At 41.5% G+C, this 22,723-nt stretch overlaps 1 protein-coding gene across 1 annotated transcript in view; it reads left to right on the forward strand.

Annotated features, from left to right (window-relative positions):
• The first annotated feature begins 4,976 nt into the window (after nucleotides 1-4,976).
• The window catches only part of c5 (complement component 5), a 60,550-nt gene continuing 42,803 nt past the window's right edge, over nucleotides 4,977-22,723 (forward strand). The window contains exons 1-17 of the mRNA XM_085785714.1: nucleotides 4,977-5,089; nucleotides 8,602-8,794; nucleotides 8,884-9,043; nucleotides 9,328-9,398; nucleotides 9,513-9,610; nucleotides 10,097-10,179; nucleotides 10,264-10,354; nucleotides 10,445-10,553; nucleotides 10,719-10,851; nucleotides 11,911-12,026; nucleotides 12,325-12,516; nucleotides 18,365-18,568; nucleotides 19,370-19,582; nucleotides 20,617-20,766; nucleotides 20,896-21,022; nucleotides 21,320-21,385; nucleotides 22,468-22,677. Coding sequence (XP_085641840.1) covers nucleotides 5,022-5,089; nucleotides 8,602-8,794; nucleotides 8,884-9,043; nucleotides 9,328-9,398; nucleotides 9,513-9,610; nucleotides 10,097-10,179; nucleotides 10,264-10,354; nucleotides 10,445-10,553; nucleotides 10,719-10,851; nucleotides 11,911-12,026; nucleotides 12,325-12,516; nucleotides 18,365-18,568; nucleotides 19,370-19,582; nucleotides 20,617-20,766; nucleotides 20,896-21,022; nucleotides 21,320-21,385; nucleotides 22,468-22,677 — 2,284 coding nt within the window. The 5' untranslated portion in view covers nucleotides 4,977-5,021. The remainder of the gene's footprint in view (nucleotides 5,090-8,601; nucleotides 8,795-8,883; nucleotides 9,044-9,327; nucleotides 9,399-9,512; nucleotides 9,611-10,096; nucleotides 10,180-10,263; nucleotides 10,355-10,444; nucleotides 10,554-10,718; nucleotides 10,852-11,910; nucleotides 12,027-12,324; nucleotides 12,517-18,364; nucleotides 18,569-19,369; nucleotides 19,583-20,616; nucleotides 20,767-20,895; nucleotides 21,023-21,319; nucleotides 21,386-22,467; nucleotides 22,678-22,723) is intronic.

A 22,723-nucleotide genomic window follows, 5' to 3' on the forward strand; every position in this document is an offset into this window, starting at 1 on the left:
AAGCGTTTTCACACTACATTTCTCGCCACAAAACCGAAAGTAAAGAAACGCTGGTCGGCTCGCCCAGCATTTCCACCACCACTAATAATAACAAAATAACGATAGAGACAAAACCATATATTTATCGAAAATGGGCCCATTAACAAGTGGTAACGTAGATTCATCCACATTAATATGAGACTTTTTTATAACCAAATAGAAACTCCTCGTTGTCCCTTTAAGTAGAAAAATCTGATAGTGGAGCAAGTTTTTCTTTCTTATTACAAGCTCAAAAAACTAACTGCTTCCACAGGCAGATTTTTCTACTTATTTCAAATAAAAATTTGTTTGAAACAAGTGAAAATGATCTAAAAACAAGTAAATTTTTAGGTGATGAGTCTTATTTTAAGTGGAAAGAGATTAGTTTTGACTAGAAATGAGACATTTTGACAAGAAATAAGATAAATGTTCTTGGAAAGATTTTGAGTTTTTGCACACACACACTGAAGAATCTGCACTAAAGCATGGAAGAGACTCAACAGAGACACACCTGAAAAGAAAAATATAACTCACCAACGAGCACTCGTCACGGCCGTGTCACCTATATGCTACAAAGGCCTACATATAAATATATATAAATATATAAATGCATGTGCACACACAGGTTACACTGGTTGGAGTCATACCACAGGTGCATGATGGGACAGTTTTAGTGACTCCAGCTGTTCGTGTCATTATAAATCATGTGTCTATGAGACGACAAAGTTGATGATGATGATGATGATGTCGTGCTTTGCTTTGCATGCTATTGGTTCTGTTACAGGTCGTAATGTGTGTGTGTAAAACCTAGGGGGCGCTACTGAGCACTGACGCTCCTTCAGAGGAACCCACCGAGTTTCTGCTGCAACATCCTGCTGCTGCCGCTGCTGCTAACAGGCTGACAGAGCACTAACATGCCGCTAACATGCCGCTAACAGAGCGCTACAGGGTTACAGAGCACCAACAGGCCGCTAACAGAGCACTACCAGGCTAACAGAGCACCAACATGCCGCTAACAGAGCGCTACCAGGCTAACAGAGTGCTAACATGCCGCTAACAGAGCACTACCAGGCTAACAGAGCGCTAACATGCCGCTAACGGAGCACTACCAGGCTAACAGAGCACTAACATGCCGCTAACGGAGCACTACCAGGCTAACATGCCGCTAACAGAGCACTACCAGGCTAACAGAGCGCTAACATGCCGCTAACAGAGCACTACCAGGCTAACAGAGCACTAACATGCCGCTAACGGAGCACTACCAGGCTAACATGCCGCTAACAGAGCACTACCAGGCTAACAGAGCACTAACATGCCGCTAACAGAGCGCTACCAGGCTAACAGAGCGCTAACATGCCGCTAACAGAGAGCTACCAGGCAAACAGAGCAATAACATGCCGCTACCAAGCTAACAGAGCACTAACATGATGCCGCTAACAGAGCGCTACCAGGCTAACAGGTTGCTACCAGGCTAACAGAGCGCTGATCATTCAGTGCGTTCAAATGGACTTGAGTTTCCCAGTTATGATCTTATTTAGGATCGACTACGTTTACATGAACAGAACCAGTTATTCATAGGCTATCCCTGTTTATGTGATAAATATGTCCTGGTTTCTGACAGTTGCACCTTATTTGCTCATGCACTTGTGGTGTTTACTTTTTACAACACAAACTGCAGAAGTTTTGACATCTTTTGCCACTTTAAGATTTTAAAATTCATTATTGAAAGACAATAAAGCTCTGTTTCTTTGTCGTTCCATAAGTAGGCTAGGCTATGAATGGTTTGCCGCCGCCATCTTTGTTTTGCTGACACTTTCCCTTGATAGCAAAACCAGGTTTCTCAAAATACTGGTGTATCTGGGTTTCTGAAATCAAGATATGATGTTTACTTGAACAAACACAAACACAGGATCAATCAAAAATCCGATCATATCCAGGATCGTCAAGTCCATGTAAACACACTCGGGCCTAATTGATTGTTTGCCTCTTGTGGTCAGTGACATCACAGGAAGTCTACTGGAAACTCCCCGGGTCCTTTGAAGGAGCTCATTACTTATTAAAAATGGGCGGAGCCTGAATTTGAATATTATCTTTTATCACGAATATTATCACTGGTCTTTATGTGTGGTTCCTCGGGCTGTGGGCGGAGCCTGTGTGTGTGTTTCTACGCCACCGCTCCGTCCAGGCTGACTGTGTAGAAACCACATTCATATTCAATTTTAATTCAGTAATCAATAGAAATGAAGAATTGATCGGTGGTGGAGACTCTCTCACCGCTGTCTGATGTAAATAAGCTCCAAACTGAGGAAGAAGAGAATGTGAATATAAACATGAGATGTGTTTTATGGCAGAGTTTAACTCCACTGTCACTTTATCTCAGTATATGTAAATGTATCTGACATGTGTATCAGTATATCAAGTATGTTATGTTGACTTCTATATCTGAGCCTATATACTCTGAATAAAGTATTACTTCACCTTCAAGACTCAAGACTCAAGACTACTTTATTAATCCCTTAAAGGGCGCCACCACATGCTCATTTTTTATTGCATTTTATCCTTGTTGTAAAGCACTTTGTGATTTTATCAATGAAAAGTGCTATATAAATTAAACGTACTTGCTTACTTACTCATAGCACAAACACATAACGTAATTGAGAAACCAGGAAAGCTAGTTACATGTAAGAATATGAATAAATACCTCATTAAAAGTAAGAATTCTAATAAATATCACCATTAAAAGTACATCTCTGTCTCTGAATAAAAAAAAATACATAAAAAGTACACAAGCCTACCCAGTACACACCACAAGCATCGCTCTATTTCAGTTAAAAAATTCACACAGTTTTGTTCAGCAGAATGCAAAACGACGACCCAAAGGCAACAGTGAAAATTAATTTGCCAAAAGTGTCCAGAGGTGTTAAAAATAGCTACTATGTGATTTCCTCATTTGTTCCCATAGAAAACCTAATTCTCTCTGTTTAAGTCCAATAATCTTTGAGCAAGTTTTCACAGCACTGTTAACACTGTGTTTATCCTTGAGTGACAAGTTGTTAAACCAACAGATAAAAGAACAAGTTAAAAGAAATGTCAATGAAGGACTGATAAAAACGACAGAGAATCAGTCGGCCGACAGCTGAAAGAATATAACATTCAAACAAAAGTGTTATAATTGTAATATTTGAGAACCAAAAAGTTGCTTTGAACACTTTTTTCTTTGATTGAAATGGTTGTTTTCTTTTTTCTTTCTTTTTTATTGAAGTGAGTTATTATTTAAAATAACATTTTTTTTTTTGATTGAAGTCATCTTTGTTGTATTGGGACATATAAAATAAAATAAATATGAATATAAAATTGAGACCCAAAAAAATTAATTTGGACACTTTTTTTTGTTGTTGATTGAAGTGATATTTTTGGGGGATTTTCAATCAAATAATAACTCACTTCAATAAAAAACAAAATACTTTTTTCAATCAGAGAAATGGTGTTCAAATACATTTTTTGTGTCTCAAATATATTATGGCATGCAAACACTTTTTTTTTTAAAATTCAAAATGTTTTTGTTTTGATTGGAGTGAAGTTTTTTTTGGATTGAAAATATGTTTTTTTTAGTTAAAGCAACTTTGAATAATAAAGACACAAATCTACCGTCATAGACGGGGGGTAACTGAGTGAAGTGAAAATATGCACTCTGAAACTGTAGGAGACTTGACTAGCATTACAGTTTTTATTGATTGCTAAGACACATTTCTGTAAAGCTGCTCTCTCTCATTTTCTCTAACCTGTGAACACAAACCCCAATTTTCAAGCTACATTCACAAAACCTCAGACTCTTCTTGCAAAACCAAACTTTCACCTCAAAACAGTTCAATCTGGTGCTCAAAACTGAACTATGTTGTCAAATCAACATTAAAACCACTACTGAGCAGTCACTAAACACTACATAGACAAATAGAAAACACAACGCTCAGGACATGAAGCTGTAGAAATAAATGTTTATTGTTCACTGTAGATAATGCATGTTGCAAAACAAAAAACCTGTGCATTTACACTGTAGCACTTCTCTTCTTCCCTTTCTTTCACCCTCCTCCCTCCCTCCCCACATCCATTTCATCCCCTTTTCCTTCCTTCTTCTTTTTTCTTCCCAGTTCATCCCTCCCTCCCTCATCCTTTCTTCCTTCACCCTGTCGCCTCTCATCTTCTCCTCTTGCAAAACAAAAAACCTGTGCATTTAGCGCTTGTACATAGTAAAAAAAAAAAGTACAAAAAACATAAATCCTGTGCATTTAGCACTTGTATACAGTAAGTAAAAAATAAAGTACAAAAATATACAAATGAGAAGTGAGTAACTCAGCCACAGCATCATTTCTCTGTACTGGTGCTCAGCATTATGCAACACAGGTGCATCACAATGAAAATGTGTTGGTGAGTTGTGTCTAAACAGGTGAAAAGTGACTGGTTGAATCAGTGTGTTCAGGCAACTGACAACAGGGTTTAGTGTTTTAGCAACTGAGAAAAACTGAAACAGATAAGTGTGTTTGTGTGTGTGTGTGCTTCCCTCTAGTGGCCAACACACACCAGTGCACTGCTGGCTACTGACTGTGTTGAACCATAAACGTCCTGACACATGTTCATGAGTTTCTACTGCAGAGCAAAGAGAAAACAGCAACCACAGCAGATCCGACTCTCTGCGCTCTGATTGGACGACTGCCGAGCCGATTACAGGAAAGTCAGAGTCAACACTGTTGGGTAAGATCAGAAAACCCACACTAAGTAAACTCGACTTTGTGACACACACACACATACACACAGTCACACACACACACACACACACAGCTATAGTCCCTACCCGTCCTGTTTGATGACTGGGAGGTATTTGTCAACAGCTGAGTTGATCAATAACTAATAAAGTCCAGCAGACAGACAGTCAGTCAGTGTCCTGCGCCTCCACAGCTCTTTGTGCGTCTCCAGAGCTGGTTGTGCGTCTCGTCCTCACCTTCAGGATGAAGGTGTCGGTCCTCCTCGTGTGTGTGTGTTGTCTCAGCTGGAGGTCGGAGGCTAACCGCAGATCGTAAGTCAGCTTTGTTTTCATTCACTAATCAACTCATTAAAGCAGAAGTAAGCAGAATGTTTGTGTTAATCTAAGTCTTAAATAGTTGTATCTTCCGACAGCAATCACTTCTATAGAGTGTTTGGTCTGAAACACGGGTCTGTCAGTCACTCTGCTCTGCTCTGAGCCCAGGAGAAAACTTTCCTTGTATCCTACAACCTTTATCCAATGAGGAGAGAGAACGGCATAAAGGGGCAGTCCTCTCTGTGTGTGCAGCCAAGGGATGCGCCTGAATGTGGTGACGTAGGGACGAGGACCAATAGATCCATGACGAGGACGGGGACTGCTAACTCCATCGGCTGACAAGAAGTCAGAAAAATGACCGGATCGCTAACTTCTGCTTTAAGTAGAAAAATCTGAGGGGCGGTGCATGGCGCAGTGGTTAAGGCGGTCGCCCCATGTCCTCAACTCAGGCGTCCCCGGTTCGATTCCCGCGTCGGGCAGACCTTTCCTGCATGTCATTCCCCCTCTCTCTGCCTCCCCCTTTCCTGTCTATCTCACTCACTATCAAATAAAGGCAAAAAAAAAAAAAAGTTACAATTAAAAAAAGTAGAAAAATCTGATAGTGGAGCAAGTTTTTCTTTCTTATTACAAGCTCCAAAAACTGCTTCCACTGGCAGATTTTTCTACTTATTTTAAATAAAAATGTGTTTGAAAGTGAAAATGATCTAAAAACAAGTTAATTTTTAGGTGATGAGTCTTATTTTAAGTCGAAAGAGATTAGTTTTGACTAGAAATGTACGAAGGAGTAATAGGGCCAGCCAAAAAAAAAAAAAAAAAACAGGAGAGGAGAAAACTTTCATTGTATCCTACAACCTTTATCCAATGAGGAGAGAGAACGGCATAAAGGGGCGGTCCTCTCTGTGTGTGAATGTGGTGACGTAGGGACGAGGGCGGGGACTGCTAACTCCATCGGCTGACAGGAAGTTAGACAAAACCACCGGATCGCTTACTTCTGCATTATCCATCATTAAATACATAAACACACTAAACCCAGTGATGCATGCTGGGAACAGATGATTGTCAACAAACACAACAGTTGTGTTGGTTTTTTATGGAGCTGCTGCTTCAGGACAGGTGGTGTTGGTTTGTGCAGCAGCAGGATGGAGGCTCAACAGGAAACTGGGCTGGTCATTGTGAAGCCGCGTCCACACCTGGTTACCAACCATCATAGTTTTTTTTTCGATTGCTAACAAGCAGTGGTCGAAACTGAAGTCACTTGTTCAAAACTCTTAACACAGCAGCATTTCCATCAGGCATCTCAGCTAAACAGTTCATCTCATCCCCAAAATGGTGCCTCACCAACAAAACACTTCATACATACCAGACAGAATTGTTTTAGAGGGAAATACAGAGACTGCTTGATGAAAAACTGTCCCTGAAGGCAACACGCATCAGCGCTTTTGCATGAATTTCCCTCTAAAACAACTCTGTGTGGTAACGTTGTGTTATTATCTCATAGCGTGGTGAATGTGCAGCTCACAACTTGTCCACCAGAGCGTTGTGGAGTTGTTGGATTGTGTATTTGATGAGTTTGATGAGGGAAACCAACAAAGAAATCCCATGAGCCTCCGTAGCGTAGCTCTGAGCAGCTCACGGCTCTGCTCCGCCGTTCTAAAAATAGCTTGCACCGACAATTAAAGGTAACAAACCTACTGCTATGACTATAGGGAGTATGGCAATGGGCCAATTTGACAAAATGTTGAACTATCCCTTTAAGAGGACAATTGTAAAGTGGGCGGTCCTTCAGTGGACAATAGTAGACTTGTGGTCCAGACGTCTGAATGATCATCTGAGTGAGTCAGTGATCAGATCTCAGGTGTGTCCTCAGTGCCTCTTAGGTGTGTTCACACCTGAACTTAGATCACTGATGTTAACACCTGGGCCCAGTTGTTCAAAAGGTGTAATCTGGATAAAAATTATCCAGATTTTGAAATCCCTTTTTTTTTTTTTTTTTTACTATCCAGGATCACGTAATCCGTCTTAGTTTTATCCCAGTTGTTCAAAGCAAAGTAGGACTCTATCTGGTTGGGCTGTTAAAATAAATTAAAAAAATAAAATATACAATACATTAGTGAAATTGTGAATATGTCCCCATGTGTTTCAAATTCAAGCTTCAAATTTCATAAAATTCAGTTTGGGGGAAAAGAAGTTGGAGAAAAGTTTTTCAGTTGTAGAATATTCAATAGTTAACTTTATTTACTTATCATTGTTGTGGTTTAAAAATTAGGTGCAAAATATAAATCAATAAATGTATAGGCCTACTACACTATAAATATTGTTTATTTGACCAGTTTGAATTTAATTTAAATCACATTTTGTTCCTGAAATCCCCCCTGATTCCACCCGACTGCTGGGATCGGAATAATCCTGTTTTTTTGGATCAAAGTTATCCCCGCTCCTACTAAAAAGTTTTGAACAACACAAACTGAGGGTTTGATCCAGATGAAAACCAAGATTGGATTACGTGATCTGATCTGATCTCAGAATCCGTTTTTGGTTTTGAGCAACCCATTTTCAAGACTTGATCCAATCCATTATCCAAAATCCCATTATCTTACCTTCTGAACAACTGGGCCCTGCAGGTCTGAACAGGGTCTGAATCCTTTCCAGTGCCTTCGAAATGTTCTCTAACCCTAACTAATGAAACTAAATCTGGTCAACAATAACCTGTCAGCACACAGGTTACATTGGTCCTATCAACTCAAACACCATTCACCTCCATCGTGGCTTCTCCATTGGTTTATGATGACCCCTCACTGTGATGTTCCAGCATCACACACTGAATATACGACCATCACACTGAAGACACAAAGACACAAAGACATCATTGAGTTGAGTTGAGTTGAGTTGAGTTGAGTTGAGTTGAGTTGAGATTACTTTATTTATCCCATAGGGCAATTCTGTTTCTACAGCTGACCACCACACCACAATCACATACACAAGCATACATACCATTGAGGAGGAAAGTGCAAGGACAGTGCAAAATTGAGATCAGGTAAGATAAAAGTACAAAAATATAATAAATACAGAAGGCACAAAAGACCTAGAATAACGATTGGTCTTCCTGAGAGGCTGCATGTAACGTCGTCCTGATGGCATCAAGGTAAATTCACAGGCCAGAACATGATTATGATTATTAATGATGCATGCTGCCTTTTGTGAGACCCGTCTTTCCCAAAGGGAGTTCAAGTCAGTAAGTTGGGTGCCAGTCATTTTCGAGCAGACTTTCACAATGTTATTTAAACAGTTCCTGTCCTTCACTGCCAGACTGTTGAACCAGCAGATGAAAGAGAAAGTGAGGAGGCTCTCAATATATGAAGAGTACACAGTACATAAAATAGAATTGGAGACCCCGAAGGAACGGATTCTCTGCAATAAATGAATCCTCTGTTGAGCCCTTTTGACCACTGAATCGGTGTTGATGTCAAATTTAAGCTGGGAGTCGAACAGGGTGTCTCTTCCTGTCCCAGGTATCTGGTGACAGCTCCCGCCTCCTTCTGTTTGGACGCTACGGAGACAGTGTTGCTGCAGTTGTTTGAGTTCACGGAGGAAGTGGTTGTCACCCTGTCCTTGAAGACCTCCAAGGCCTCCAGCACAGTTCTGGCTCAAGAGGAAGTGCGTCTCAATGCCAGGAACCACCATCAGGCGATCGCCAAAGTCCGGGTGGGTCATGGTACACACAGACTCAGCCGGCTTACATTCATCAGCGTATTGTTCCATCACAATGTGACTTTGTCCTGTTTCTCCTACAGATACACGCTGATCAGCTGGATAAAAGTGTGAAAAATGTTATCCTCCTAGTCCAGTCACGAACAAGGGAGCTGAACGGCGACATGCCCGTTCCTGTCAGACGGTCCAATGGCTTCCTGTTCATCCAGACCGACAAACCACTGTACACCCCAAATCAAAGTGGTGAGCCGAGTTGTAAAACAAGTCCCAATTCAGACCCATTCTCTTTCAGGCTCTTCATTTCCTAATAAATCTGTATGTCACAGAGTTCAATTGCACACTCAGGTGGTGCCCAATAAAGGGATAGTTCAACATTTTTGGCAAATTCACCCATTGGTCTTTGCCCAAGTGGTCCTTATTTAGCTCTCATCTACAAACATAGTCCTTGTTCAGGCAAGTCTCTATATACTGCATAGTCCTCATCAGACCCAAGTTGTCCTAAATATCTACATTTATTGTGTGTCCAGTCAAAGTGAGGGTATTCTCCATGAACCAAGAGCTGAGACCAGCCGAACGCACCGTTTACCTGACCTTTAGGGTGAGTAATCTGCAGGACCTGAAGCCGTTTAGCTACATCATATTACAGTATGTTATCAATGTTGTTGTCTTTCACTTCAAAATAATCTGAGATTAGTAATTCCATCTTCAAAAGGACCCAGATTATACAACGGTGGATATTGTGAGCTTGGCTGATCCCAACAACGGAGTCCCATCTATGCAAAACCCCTTCAAGATTCCCATCAACCCAAAGTAAGAATTTAAAAAAACAAACTCACAATGTCTGCGTAATGAGGTCAGTGGTGTCGGACAGAATAACTCAGGCAAGTTGTCTAACTCCATCTCACGATACCGCCACAAACCATCAGATAGTAATCAGATAATGCTAATTCTGTCGGCTCCTTGACACATGCTATTCGTTAATATGTTTGCATATACTCCAGACAGCCCTTCATACCATTGTTTGTCATTGTGTGTTTTTATTTGTATGAACATGATTGGACACTGTTCATATTATTGTGATTATTTTGTAGGTGTGATGCCAGACTGAGTAAATAGGCTGATTCCTTTCTGTAACAATACATAAGTGAATTCATTTTGTAAAAAGATATTGAGATGAATTCCAGGGCATCATTAACATCATTAAACACTTCTAAGCTGTCTGTCATGGTGTTGTAGATATTACATGCTGTATGTGTTTATTGAAGTGATTCCAGACTGTTTGTAATGTCACTCCAGGTTGGGAATTTGGACCATTGAAGCCTCCTACTCAGACACGTTCACCACAATAGCAAACACAGACTTTGAAGTTAAAGAATATGGTATGGAGTATGCAACACTTTCATACTGTTGGCCAAACTGGTGCTAATAAATGTTAATCCTTGACTTCTATTATCCTTTATTAGTTCTTCCCAGTTTCTCCATCTCCATGGAGCCAGAGTTAAACTTCATCAGCTACGGACAGTTCACTAGATTTAACTTCAAGGTTTCTGCCAGGTGAGTAACTGTGTCTAAACAGTGGAATACAAGTAGTTCAAACGATCTGTTAAGCTGATTTTATACAAATTTCATGTTTATCCATTTCAGGTATCTCCATGGTGCTCCGGTGGTTGATGGAGATGTGTTTGTGCGATATGGTCATGTCAAGGGAAAGGAACCTCCAGTTCTCATCCCCAACTCTGTCAGAAGATATGGAGTAAGAAATCTATCTATCTATCTATCTATCTATCTATCTATCTATCTATCTATCTATCTATCTATCTATCTATCTATCTATCTATCTATCTATCTATCTATCTATCTATCTATCTATCTATCTATCTATCTATCTAGGCTTAGGGGTGTCTGTTGTCTTCCTCAGTTGTCCTCAACAGGAGAAATTGAAATGACGCTCAACATGGAGGAGGTCCTGTCCAGACAAGATGGGCCAAAAACCCTCAACAACCTGGTGGGAAAGTACTTGTACATAGCTCTATTGGTGCAAGAGAATGAAGGTACACCAACCAACAACGCTACACCAACTCACACTTTTATTAGCCCAACTCACACCCTGGGGACTTCGTGGGGACCTAATCTTGTCCTTACATTGCAACTTGAGAGACATTTACATAACACCACAGATAGATAGTCCTTGTTCAAGCGATTGTCCAGGTCAGATTTGTTCCAACTAATTCTGTGTTCGAGACAAGTCAAGTGTTCGAGACGCACCAGGTCAGAATAACCAAAAACTTGTTGGACCAGGACAAACTTTGCATTCAAAATGCTTCACTTGCCCATGTCTGGTCAAGGCAGTCCTCATCGGGTAATCATAGCCAACTTGTGATAACAGGTAGGCCTCGATCAGACCATCCTTGTTCAGGTATTCCTCATCTGCTCATGAACCCATAAAAGGCGAATTTCCACTGCATGAGTTCCTGGTAAAGGGAGAGGGTAGGAACTTTTACGGGAACCATCCTCTCTCTCGACGGCTTAGGGCTTTCTCTTGGCATCACATCCTGCTTTGAGTACGACCAATCAGCAAAGAATAAACCCCAAGCCCCACTCTGGAGTTTTTCAGGGCCTATCTGAGTACCTATCCTGAGTACCTGGCCCTGTAAAAGTTCCTGTAGACGGCTCTTTGTGTTAAAATTACCCTGAAGTTCATGCAGACTTTAGTCCTTGCTCAGGAACTTTCCATCAGTTCACTTGGTCAGATAGTCCATGTTGAGGGGGTCTATGTTCATATAGTTCCTTATCAGTCATGACCATGGAGGCATCGTTTTCAAGAGGTCCTTTTTTATGTGGTTTACATTGAGGTAGTCCTCATCACACCCAGATTATCCTCATTTAGTCATTTTAGTCTTCACTGATTCATAAGATTAATGGAGATTAATGAAGCTACTTTGTCCTGGTCCTTGTTCAAGTATTCCCTGTCAGCTCTTGTTTAGATTGTCCTGATTCAGATGGTCCGTGTGATGTCAAGGGGTTCTTAGATAGTTCTCATCAGCTCATCAGGGCAGATGACCGTTGTTCAAGTTGTGACTGTGCTCCCACATTAACTCCTTGTCTCTCAGGTGGTATCGCTCAGGAAGCGGAGTTTGCCTCTGTGAAATTTGTCAGGTCACCTTACACTCTGGTTCTGGTATCAACCCCTCCCTTCATCAAACCTGGACTTCCTTACAACATCCAGGTGGGTGTACCACTGCTGTGTCCATATTCTCACTTGTTAGTGTTTCCAATGTCAACGTAACTCCTGTTATGCAGTTTTCAGAGAAGTATAATGGATGGGCGGTGAGTGCTCGGTGGATGAGTGGTTAGAGAGCGCATCCTATGTTGCCATATGCCTGAAACACAGCTTGCCAGTTCGACTCCCCAAATAAGACAAATCTAGCCCGTGTCTCTCTACACTGTCTTATCAAGGCAAATTATTCTAAATAAAGAGAAATACATTGTCTTCAGTTGTTTCTTAGTCGTGTCTGTCCCTGCAGGTGATGGTGAAGGATCACCTGAACAACCCAGTGAACGGAGTTCCTGTTAAATTGGTGGAGCAACGTCTGTACAGAAAGAACATGCCTGACGGGGCCAGGTTCTGTACTGTTGTGAGTGCCACCAGCCAAATAGATGGACGCGCTCCCTTTGTCTGCAACATACCAAGCAAAGCAGTTAAGGCGGAACTGAAGGTGAGGAAGAGGAGCAGGAGGAGGAAGAGAATTTTGTTTGTCTGATTTGCATCTTCTCCCATCTTGCTTCTCTGATGCTCCGTAGAATTTGGTAACGACCCTTAAAGCCTAGTTCTCCACTACAGCAAATAATCCGACCTTTAGTAACGACATGACAACAGAAAGGATTTTCGATAGTACCAGATGAGTGAACTCTGAGCTGACGTTAATGTTTTATCGCGGTTTCCTGAACTAAATCAATACTGCACAAATAAACAAAAAATGCTTACTATTATTGCCCAAGTTATAAGAAAGATGCTGAATTTTTTCTTCTCATAGATGTAGTTTCTACAACCGCAAACTCTGCATGTATTTGAAGTTATAGCGCCGTGTCACTGACACAAGCTGATGGAGAAAGCCAAACATTTCGATAACTCCAGATTAATTAAAAGCCCAAAAGTCGCAAAAAAAGAGAAAAAAAACATAGCAGTAATCACTACCATTTTTTACCTAACAAAATATTCAGCTACAGGCCATATTGTTAAAAACCCCGGTCACAACTCTATCTCCGATTTTGAACACACAGAAGGGAAATCCCTCTTGGCTAAAACGGGGCAGTTTACAGCATATTAACTAAAAATGATGAGTAAGACCCGATCGCTTGGTCGGAAATACTTGTTGTATAATTGTTGTTTACATGTTCTTCACGTGTTGGCTTCCTTGCTTTCCTGATTAGTGTGAATGCGGAAGCATTCACACTATTGTTATTCAAATCTTTATTAGTGTGACTGCTGAAGCAGTCACACTATTGTTCTTCTGTTTGGCCATTTTCTTCCGCCTTTTTACGGTCTTCTTCTAGTCCTTCATACTTTGTGCTATTTCAACAATTCATATATCAAAACGTGCAGCTTTCTTTGAACTTTATCGGCATTACTTTTCTCTTTTTAACTATTTATACTTTTTCAAATATTTAACTTTTTCACAAAAAATCTCACATTCATCAAAGTCTCAACCTCTCTTCTTCACAACTCCACTGTAGTGTAGGGGGTAGGGTAACTGCCTGCCAACCCTAAGGTCACTGGTTCGAATCCAAGGGAAGAATTCTTGTTATGTTATGTTGAATTCTGCTCTCCTCCCCCGCCTTCAATTGGTTACAGGTGTTTGTTATCTCCTTGATTACTCATACCAGTTTGCAGCACATCATCACATTACAATGAATGACAACAGTCTTGAAAGCAGTGTGCTCTCTGTAGCCGAGTGGCAGAGTAAAGGTTTAGTGATCATATGGTCATGGGTTCGATACCTGCCTCAGTCATTTCACATCATTGCTTGACTTTTGATTCCAATTATTCAGCTGTCATTGGACAGTCTTTGATTCCTCATAGTATAAAGCTCATTGTAACTCAGGTTCTCTGTGGCCATATGGTTAGTGTGTTAGGTGTTGTGCTATTTCAACAATTCATATATCAAAACGTGCAGCTTCTTTTGAACTTTATCGGCATTACTTTTCTCTTTTTAACTATTTATACTTTTTAAAATATTTAACTTTTTCTGCAAATTAAACTCTAGACAAATTATTTTCTCCAGTTTTGTAGCCACACTTGTCTTCTGGCTAAAATTCTGGTCAAAAATGCAAAGAGACTTAGATAATAATTTAAAATATTTTTTAAATGCAGCCAGGGAGCTCTCTGCTCTCATTCAGCCCAATGCTGAGAGTTCTCCACAACTCTGTCTGTAGTCCAGTTGGTTACAGGTGTTTGTTAAGAGACGCATTAATTGCTTCTGCCACCGTTTGCAGCACATCATCACATTACAATGGCAACATGCTTGTGTCTGTGCTCTCTGTGGCGAAGTGGCAGAGTAAAGGTTTCTTGATCATGAGGTCATGGGTTCGATTCCTTACTTTTTTTTTTAAGCAGAAGCCAGTGATCCTCTTATCAAAGGTTTTCTTTACCCCTCACATACTGTCTCTGTCTGTAGCCTAGTGGTTAGCTTGCTGGTCTGGAGACCTGAAGGTTGCTGGTTCAAATCTTGCCTCAACAACAATTATAGTGAATTATTTTCCCAGTCGTCCTCTGTTGACTTCTGATAACTTGCTTCATGTTGAAACTGCTGCTCTCAGCCTGAAATTCACAGAAATTTTCATTCTAAGTCATTCAAGCTTGACTCTCAAGCTGTCTTGATGTTGACAGTGTGCAGATCATTAACAGACAACAGTCTCTGCAACTGTGTGTGCACCGTGGCCTAGAGGCAGAGTGGAAGTCTAATGACCATGAGGTTGTGGGTTCGATTCCAACCTTGGTCAAACATTTGTATGGTGATCACTGCTTGCACTATTTGCTAATTCTGCAACAGCGTTCAGTTGCTGTCAGCAGTCACACGCATTTCCATTCTTGGAAATGCTTTTTCTAGTTCTCTTTTATTAGTGTGACTGCTGAAGCAGTCACACTATTGTTCTTCTGTTTGGCCATTTTCTTCCGCCTTTTTACGGTCTTCTTCTAGTCCTTCATACTTTGTGCTATTTCAACAATTCATATATCAAAACGTGCAGCTTTTTTTGAACTTTATCGGCATTACTTTTCTCTTTTTAACTATTTATACTTTTTAAAATATTTAACTTTTTCGCAAAAAATCTCACATTCATCAAAGTCTCAACCTCTCTTCTTCACAACTCCGCTGTAGTGTAGGGGTTAGGGTGGATGTTTGCCAACCCTAAGGTCACTGGTTCGAATCCAAGGGAAGAACTCTTGTTATGTTATGTTGAATTCTGCTCTCCTCCCCCGCCTTCAATTGGTTACAGGTGTTTGTTATCTCCTTGATTACTCGTACCAGTTTGCAGCACATCATCACATTACAATGAATGACAACAGGTTTGAAAGCAGTGTGCTCTCTGTAGCCGAGTGGCAGAGTAAAGGTTTAGTGATCTTATGGTCATGGGTTCGATTCCTGCCTCAGTCTTTTCACTTCATTGCTTGACTTTTGATTCCAATTATTCAGCTGTCATTGGACAGTCTTTGATTCCTCATAGTATAAAGCTCATTGTAACTCAGGTTCTCTGTGGCCATATGGTTAGTGCTCAGCCTGAAATTCACAGACATTTTCATTCTAAGTCATTCAAGCTTGACTCTCAAGCTTTCTTGATGTTGACAGTGTGCAGATCATTAACAGACAACAGTCTCTGCAACTGTGTGTGCACCGTGGCCTAGAGGCAGAGTGGAAGTCTAATAACCATGAGGATGTGGGTTCGATTCTGACCTTGGTCAAACATTTGTATGGTGATCACAGCTTGCACTATTTGCTAATTCTGCAACAGCGTTCAGTTGCTGTCAGCAGTCACACCATTTCCATTCTTGGAAATGCTTTTTCTAGTTTTTATTCTTACTACTTTCCGCCTTTCTACGGTTTTAAACTAGTCCTTCATACTTTGTGCGATTTCAACAATTCATATATCAAAACGTGCAGCTTTTTTTGAACTTTATCGGCATTACTTTTCTCTTTTTAACTATTTATACTTTTTAAAATATTTAACTTTTTCTGCAATTTTTTTCCCATAGGAATGCATTGAAAACATCTTCAAACTTTTAAAATCTTCTTACTACTTTGAACCTCTAAAACTTCAGCATACTTTCTCCCACAGACTCCATTTCACTTTTAAACTGTAGACAAACTTTTAATCTATTCACATATTACTCAGCTTATTGATATCTTCAACAGTTTTTAGGTATTTGGCTGTTTTAAAATCATTAAAATTTTCGACAAAATCCAGCTTTATAATGGTTGTGTATTGCGCTTAACGAGCAGGGCTTAGAGTGAGTGACATCATCGTTAGAGTGAGAGGGATCGAAAAAACATTCAGGATTTTTTCTGGATAAATTGCCAGCACGGCCACAAATTAAACTCTAGACACATGATTTCCTCACCGGTTTGTAGCCACACTTGTCGTGTCTCATCTGATGTGCTCAAAACAGCAGACAGACTTACAGAATTGTCTCAGTGAGCCTAATTGTCCAGCTAGACCCGCTCCAGTGGCTCATCCACTTCAATAGAAAAGTAGGAGCAGATTTTTTTAGAAAAACAGAAATGCCCCCCTTTTCTACCTTGCGACGGCAAGAAAAGTTTTTGCCCTACAAACATTTAATGCACATTGGCTCGCTCAGGAAGGTCTCCTTGCCCCAGTAGTCAGACCACATTCTGATAAGAGTTACGGTTCTCTTTTACTGGGCTGTTTTGGGAAGCTGCACAGAGCTCAAATCTCTCTGCTCTGCTCTGCTCTGTGTGCAGTTGGTCCAGCTGTTGGGGCCAGCTCGTTATCAAAGTCTATAAACAGTGCAGCTGCAGCCTGGCCGCTCGTTAAGATGTTTTTAAACACAGCCCCACACACACACATGATAAACCAGACTGACAGAGGATGTCCACGCACAAACACAGGCATCACACTCACACAGACAGACACACACAGACGCTCACACACAGTCACACATGCACACATACACAAACAGACAAACACACAAACACAACACTGTTCCACACAGTAAAACGTAAGCATGGTAGTCGCCATGGTAACTTCTGAGGGCAGGCTGCCACACAGGTGTAATCAATCAGATCATTAGGGAGAGAGGAGTTCTGTGGCGCTTATCAACAGTTTTACTTTCTGCACATGTACACACAGACAGAGAGACCATCAGACTCACACACCCAGACACACACACAGGTTTTCAGCTCAAATTCATCAGGCTCTCAATTATTTTATACTTTTGATGTAAACATCTCCAACAATTTATATTTTTCTCATGAATTTAAGTTCAGACGTTTAGTCTTTCCAACTCTATTAATAGTAGTACAATTACAGGTGGAGCCTAGGACATAGGATGCAGCTTTTAACATGTGTCCTATCTATCTATCTATCTATCTATCTATCTATCTATCTATCTATCTATCTATCTATCTATCTATCTATCTATCTATCTATCTATCTATCTATCTATCTATCTATCTATACCCCTCCCTATTTTTTAACCCCTGTCTCCTTTTTTTCTTTCTTTCTTTCTTTCTTTCTTCCTTTCTTTCTTTCTTTCTTTCTTTCTTTCTTTCTTTCTTTCTTCTACTCCTTCATTTGTATTTTACGTAACTTTTTCTATCCTTCCCTCTCTATCCATCCATCCATCCATCCATCCATCTACCTCTTTCTATCTATCATCCCCCTCTCTCTTTTTCTTCTTTCTTTCTTTCTTTCACTCCATTTCTGTCTTTTTACTTCTTTGTTTGTTTGATTGTTTCTTTCTTTCTTTCTATTCCTTTTCTCTTCCTTTGTTTTTACTCCATTTCTTTCTTTCTTTCTTTCTTTCTTTCTACCTCTTTGTTTGTTTGATTGTTTCTTTCTTTCTTTCTACTCCTTTTCTCTTCCTTTGTTTTTACTCCATTTCTTTCTTTCTTTCTTTTTTCTTTCTTTCTTTCACTCCATTTCTGTCTTTTTACCTCTTTGTTTGTTTGATTGTTTCTTTCTTTCTTTCTACTCCTTTTCTCTTCCTTTGTTTTTACTCCATTTCTTTCTTTCTTTCTTTTTTCTTTCTTTCTTTCTTTCTTTCACTCCATTTCTGTCTTTTTACTTCTTTGTTTGTTTGATTCTTTCTTTCTTTCTTTCTGTCCTTTTCTTTTTTCTCTCTTGTTTCAATCTTTCTTTCTTTCTTTCTTTCAACAATTTCTTCAGCTCATTCAGCATTGCTGGAAGCATTCACACCATTTCCATTCTTGGAAATGTTTTTTCTAGTTTTGTGTGTTGTTTTGTTGTTGGTGACTACTCAATGTGTAATTTGCTTTTCTTTACAAGTTGTTGTTTACATGGCTTGACCTGTGTTTGTTGTGGACACAGTTTGAGACGGCCGACCTCACCCTCCCAGCAGCCAGTCAGGGCAGTCTGTCTCTAACGCCGGTGGCCTATCACTCAGCCAACGAGCGCTACATCTACATCAACCCGCCGCTGCCTGACGCCAGTCTGGAGGTGGGAAGACCGGCTCAAATCAGAATCTACTCAGCAACGCCCTCCTACATTCCCGTCAGAACCCTCAGTTACCTGGTGAGAAGACACAGCTATAGAACAAATCGCCTTGTTTACAACTACTTCCTGGTAGAAAACCAGCATGAGAACAACAGTGACAGACAAGAGTTTCGCTATATACCTATATCTAATTTTTCATGTTACTATATCGCCGTTTAGACTAATCTGATGTTTGTAAAGTCTATAAAACCAGTGACTGGACAAACATTACTATTTCTGTGTGCACATTTTTGTAATTAGTCATGGACATGGTTATCATAGATTAGCCAGGCTAACCGTTAGCTACCTGTTTAACTTTAATAACTCAGTGACTCAATAAACGGTCCATGAAAAAATATTTTCTCCAGCGGATATCTGAGTTCCAACATGACTGAGCTAACTGGAGTAGTTTCATGTCGTGTCCCACAACGGGAGGGTTTTAACAGCTGACGTCCTGCTGTTAGCTTAGCTACTGCCGTTAGCTTAGCTACCGCCGTTAGCTTAGCTACCGTCGTTAGCTGAGCCACTGATGCTGTCTAGACACTGTGATTCCCCCAAACTGAATAAATACAACACATAGCAACACAAAACACACACACAGAAATAGTAATGTTTCTTCAATCATTTCAGATTTGTCTAAACGGTGATAGGGCGTGAAAAATATGATATATAGCTAAACTCTCGTTTGTTACTATTGATCTCATTCAAATTACGTGCTGGTTTTCTACCCAGAAGTAGAATGTAAACAACAAGGCGATTCAGTCTATAGAGTTGCCCGTCGTCAATGTTGGTCCTGTTTCCATAGTTAATGATGACGTGACTCTGTGTGGGACCACCCAGGTGCTCTCTAAAGGGAAGGTGGTGCATGCAGACAGTCAGAACTTCCTCTCCACGAGTGACAACCAACAGACGGTGAGATTCACCGTGACCAGCTCCATGGTGCCGTCCATCAGGCTGCTGGTCTACTACATCCTGTACGGAGAGCAGACGTCTGAGCTGGTGGCCGACTCCGTCTGGATGGACGTCAAAGCCAGCTGTGTCAACGGACTCAAGGTACAACAAGATACTACTCAATTATGCTATTACTATTAATGTATGCTGATGACGTGGTTATTTTTAGTCCACACAGTGCTGGCCTACAAAGTTTGCTAAAGGTATGTTCATTCAGTGTGGAAATGATTATGACATTACATTTAATGACAGGAAGAGTAATGTAATGATAGTCAGGAGCAAAGAGGACAAGAGATTAGTGTTTCCTCAGTTTTTTCTAGATGATAATCCACTCATGACATGTCAGGAGACAAAGTACCTTGGGCATTTTCTTACTGATGATTGGCACGATGATAGAGATAGGCAGTGTTAAAGTCCCACTCCCGCGACCCTTTTCGGCCATTTTAAAACCAGCTCATTAGCAATGCACATTAGCAATGCACCTCTGGAGGGTGGGCGGAGACTGGGTTAGGTTAGGGTTAGCTACACCGAGCTGTCAAGCCTTTCACCTCTGAGCCAGATGCAGAGCGGGGCGGGAGCTTGTAGCACTAGTGCCCTCCCCTGGAGCTGTGACACATCAGCTCCAGTCTCCCTGAAACTGCCAGTTTGAGTCTGCCATTGGTTCACAGCAATTTGAAGGCAGAAAAACTCAGAAATGCAATTTTGCACTTCCTTTTCTGCTGATATGTGCTCTAACACAAGAAAAATGCCACAGGAACATGTGAAAAGCTCAAAAAACACGATTTTCACGGGAGTGGGTCTTTAAACAATATGCTCAAGCTACGTAATATGCTCCTTCGTAGGTTTAGTATGTGCTCAGTTGATGTTAAATGTTCCCTATTTAGATCTTTCTGTACACCTATGTATACAGCTCACCTCTGGTGTAGCTATAGGAAAAGCAGTATGCGGCGGCTCATATGTTTCTGATGGACGTACAGCCGACTGACTTCCTGTTGGCTCATGATGCTCAACGAAATGAGTTCAGTTCGGTGGCAAACCTTCATGTGTGTGTGTGTGTGTGTTTGTTTGTGTGTGTGTGTGTGTGTGTGTGTGTGTGTGTGTGTGTGTGTGTGTGTGTGTGTGTGTGTGTGTGTCAGACTAATCTGACAGTTGATAGTCGAACCTACAGGCCAAAGGAAAACCTCCAGCTGGACATTAAGACCAATCATGGCGGACTGTTGGCTCTGTCTGCTGTGGACACCGGCCTCTTTACGCTACGACCCAGTTACAGAGACCCCGTTTCCAGGGTAACGCTGAAAACATCCCAAAATGCAACCCCAACATTTCTTAATGTTTCTTCTTGTTGTAATCAGTGTTGTACTTGAGTCATTTGTGTGGCGCTCTGCGTCAGTAACAGGATGTGTGGCGGCCCACAGGTGCTGCACCACATCGAACACAGCGACCTCGGCTGCGGCGGCGGCGGCGGCAAAAACAACGCTGATGTCTTTCGATTGGCCGGCCTCACCTTTCTCACCAACGGCAATGCTGCGGCACAGACCAGCGGTATGTTAACCAATCAACCAACCAACCAACCAACTCACCAACCAACCAACCAACCAACCAACCAACCAACTCACCAACCAACCAACCAACCAACCAACCAACCAACCAACCAACCAACCAACCAACCAACCAACCAACCAACCAACCAACCAATCAATCAATCGATCAATCAATCAATCAATCAGTCAATCAATCAATCAATCACCTGTTGCACACTACAAGGTTCTGATGATGGATGACATCAAGTGTGTGTGTTGGGTGTTTGATCAATGTGTGTGTGTGTGTGTGTGTGTGCAGATGAGGCGTGCACTGCACTGGTTCGTCCACGGAGAGCTCTGACTGATGCAGACAAGCATGCAAAAGGTAAGATCCCACCTGTCCATTTGTCCACCTGTGTATGTGTCCACCTGTCTAAACGCGGGTCAACCCGCTAACAATCAGCATTTGGCTCCTTTCCCATTGACCAAAACGAGCCATCACGCTGGGATCGCGTTGATGACAGAATTCAGGGAAGTAAACAATGGAGAGCAACATGGAAGACATAATAAATTGCGGTGTTTTGCACAGTCCCTGACATCTGGTGCTGAACCTACTCCTCTCCACAAAAAATGAGAAGCTCAGGGATTTCCCTGTCTTGCCAGTGCTGCGATATGTTGATCAAATCCCAGTCTCGAATGTGAGTGTGACAGTTGAGGGTCCTATCACTATGCCTCCAATTGATCATGTGCCCTGGCTACTTGGCCACAGGGATATTCCTTTGGTCGAATGGTCAGCGCACATGACTCTTACCCGGGAGGCTCGGGTTCAAACCCCGTCCGGGCCCTCCTTCATCCTGCCACACAAGCAGAGCTTTGTTTTGGTACATGATATGAGACGCGACTGTCGCAATGTTATGACGTGGTGTCACGTAACGCTCAACGCCATCACGTAAATTAGCGGGTTGACCCGGGTCTGGGTCTTGGGTCGATGCGCCTTTCCCACTGCCACCAAAAGCCGATTGTTAGCGGGTTTAAATTGGTTTTTCGGCCAGTGGGAAAGGGGTATCTGTGTTCACCCGTCCACCTGGACAGGTGACAGGCCGAATGAAACTTCATTTGGTTTCAGAGAGGCGGAACAAAAACCTTTTCTTAAACCGACAGAAATGAAAATTGTGACATGTAAATGATGAAACTGAATGTCGTCTGCTCCGTGTCGACATAAATGTGTAGCGATGTTTCTTCACTTCAAATATTTGAATGAAAGAGTCAAAACTATGAACAACTATTGAGCTGATCAGACATCTCCATCTTTGATCGGTCGTGGGATGTTTTGATTTACGTCTGAGTTCTCAACGGGCCTGAAAATAAAATAAAAAACAGTTAAAACCTGAAAGACTTAAGAATGAATGCAGTCAGAAAGAGGAAAAAGTCTCCATGGAAACCCACATTGTGTCTCTGTTTGGACAGTGAACAGTTATGGGACACCCGTCCTGCGGAAGTGCTGTGGGGCCGGGATGAAGTACATCCCAAAGAGCGTCACCTGCCAACAGTATGCTCTGCAGACGTTCCGGAAGAGGCCGACTGCGTCTCCGGAGTGCAGAGCCGCCTTCACCGCCTGCTGTGAGTTCCTGCAGGAGAAACTGGACCAGGACGACAACCTCGTCCTGGGACGTAACGGTGAGTCCAGGTCAGGTGGTCGGAGACGTTCAAATGCACAGTGTTG

Source organism: Trachurus japonicus, chromosome 9, assembly GCF_045865225.1.
Source record: "Trachurus japonicus isolate A0001 chromosome 9, Traja_1.0".
In the NCBI taxonomy this organism is placed as follows: domain Eukaryota; kingdom Metazoa; phylum Chordata; class Actinopteri; order Carangiformes; family Carangidae; genus Trachurus; species Trachurus japonicus.